We start from the raw sequence: 2500 nt of genomic DNA, 5'->3' as shown, positions 1-2500 counted from the left end.
TCCCAGTGCAGCTCGTCGACGATGGGCAGGTAGTTGGAGAGGCGCTCGGAGTCGAAGCGTGCGGTGAGCTGGTGGTGCGCCCAGAAGAACAGCTCGCCCTTCCTGTCGATGTGCTCGCCGTCCCACCAGAAGGGGAAGTCCATGTGCCAGTGGACGTGGTGCGAGTTCATGCCGATGTCCTCGCCGAAGTACGCCACGCGCTGCTCGGTGTTCTTGAGCGTGCCGGTGAACGTCATCCTGAAGCGGCCAGGCGTCTGCAGCATCTTGGCCTCGTACGCCTTCTGGATCACCTCCGAGTTGGTGAACATGTGAGGCGTGATCTCGTAGAGCGGAGGCAGGATGACCTCCTGCGTCAGCTTGGAGTGCGTGACGGACACGTAGAGCGCGTACACGAACTCGCCCTCGTTCATGCGCTCGCGGAAGAAGGCCGCGTTGCCCTTGAACGTCTGGAAATCCTTGCAGGACAGCAGCACGTGGATCAGCATGAGCGCCTCCTCCCTCTGGCGCGGGTTGAACAGCGAGAACCACTGCTTCTTCTCGCGGAGCCGTCCTTGCTCTAGCTCGGTCAAGATGCGGTCGACGGCGACGCCCTCGTCCTTGCACTGATCCACATGGGCCCGCGGGTTCCACGTCGTCGCCAGCTCCTTCAGGTCGGTGAAGGAGGACAGTAGAGGCTCATTCACCCTGTAGAGAAGCCTGTTGATCGTCTGCTGCCTGTGAGCGAGGTTGTCCTCGGCGAGGCCCGAGGCGGAGAGCAGCGCCACCGCGAGGAACAGCACCTTCATTTCGCCGGCAGTGAAGGCGAGCGCTGGGCTCCGCGCCCTTATATACGTCGCAGGGGGCGCCGCCGCAGCTTGTCGCAAGGACAGAACTCGCCTCAGTGGCCTCCGGCGGCACTTGGCAACACGTGATAAGATCAGGCTTTTGTGGTCCCTCTGAGCCGCAGACCTCAGAGGTGGCACAGGCAGCGTTGCTTGTGCCGTCGACCTGTTGAACGATTACTGTCGTGCAAGACAACGCCTTCTTCACCCAAGTATAATGGCCAGGGTTCCGATGCCGCACACGTGCTACCTGCACGTAGATTAGCGTGGGAAAGTTTTAATTACTACTATCGCCTTCTTATCAAATGATCAGGGATCTTATCTTTGGCATCATACTTATACCATATTTATATACTGACATACTCTTGTTATGACCTTAAGTTGACCACAATCAACATATACGTGGTGGAGGCAACATCTTTACAATGTATACCATCGCATCAAACGCTAATAAGAACTCGGTTATCTTGGAGACATGATCACGAGAGCTTCTTATCCTTTTATTTTTCTCTCGTAATATTTTTCCACCACAACATACGATTGCACGCTGTTGTGACTGACTGCCTGTTCATTTAAAGCTATCAGCTTCTCTCTTGATTTTCTTTGGGATTTTATTGCATCTATAATGGCGATGGCGATGCGATGGCGATGGCGATGCGATGGCGATGGCGATGCGATGGCGATGGCGATGACGGAGACGAAGATGAAGACGAAGATGAGGACAGAGATAAAGACGGGGACGAAGACGAAGAAGACTAATATGAAGACGAAGACGAATATGAAGACGAAGACGAATATGATGACGAAGACGAAGATGAAGGCGAAGACGAAGATGAAGACGAAGATGAAGACGAAGATGAAGATGAAGACAAAGACGAAGACGAAGACGGAAGGCAAAGATGAAGACGAAGACGAAGACGGAGACGAAAGCGAAGACGAAGACGAAGATGAAGAGGAGGAGGGGAACCAGAATATATAAGACGTCGAGAAAGACAGCATTAATTACAATGACAGTAACAGCAACAATAATACAAATGATGACTACAACGAGAACAACAGTAAAAAAAAAATAAACAAGCAGCAAAAACGACCACAAGCAAACAAACACACAAAATGCAGACGAAGGCTACGTGACAAGTACCCAACATCAGACCAGAGACGCCTGTTATCAGTGGCGTTATCACAATCATCCTTATCCCAGTGTTCAGCGAGGGGAGACTGGACAACAGAGCAACGAAGAAGTTCAAGAAATGCGGCCAGAGTGACTCCTCAACCTGAGTACCTTGGTCAGAGTCTCCTTGATAAGGAGATAAGTTTTTTTAGATTTGGTTTTAATTTGTTTTTATTTTATGCTTTTACATTCAATATTTCTTTGATTTTTTTGGTTCATGTTACACATACATACATACTTACATGCATGCATGCGTGTGTATGTGTGTGTGTGTGTGTGTGCGCGCGCAAGCGCCTTTGTCTATACAAACGCTGATCAATTCAAATGTAAAAGTCTGACCGTTGCAGCATCAAGTAACATGCTTCCTACAGTTTATCACTGAGAAGGAAAGACAGGCAGATATGCACTAGGATATCCATACAATGCAGTGTATCATTTTCGTATTATTCCTATTAAGCTAGGAAGTGGTTCTATCAGCATCTTACTGAATCAGTGACGCAAGGAATTA

At 49.9% G+C, this 2500-nt stretch overlaps 2 protein-coding genes across 2 annotated transcripts in view; both read right to left on the bottom strand.

Annotated features, from left to right (window-relative positions):
• The window catches only part of LOC119583423 (hemocyanin-like), a 2914-nt gene extending 1888 nt beyond the window's left edge, over positions 1-1026 (bottom strand). Inside the window, exon 1 of the mRNA XM_037931896.1 lies at positions 1-1026. This exon is cut by the window's left edge and continues 779 nt beyond it. Coding sequence (XP_037787824.1) covers positions 1-785 — 785 coding nt within the window. The 5' untranslated portion in view covers positions 786-1026.
• Positions 950-2500, bottom strand: part of LOC119579048 — a 90809-nt gene continuing 89258 nt past the window's right edge. The window contains 2 exon segments of the mRNA XM_037926778.1: positions 950-1071; positions 1963-2118. Coding sequence (XP_037782706.1) covers positions 950-1071; positions 1963-2118 — 278 coding nt within the window.

The sequence above is a fragment of the Penaeus monodon genome, chromosome 2 (assembly GCF_015228065.2).
Source record: "Penaeus monodon isolate SGIC_2016 chromosome 2, NSTDA_Pmon_1, whole genome shotgun sequence".
In the NCBI taxonomy this organism is placed as follows: Eukaryota; Metazoa; Arthropoda; class Malacostraca; order Decapoda; family Penaeidae; genus Penaeus; species Penaeus monodon.
This window is presented reverse-complemented; position numbering and strand designations above follow the sequence as displayed.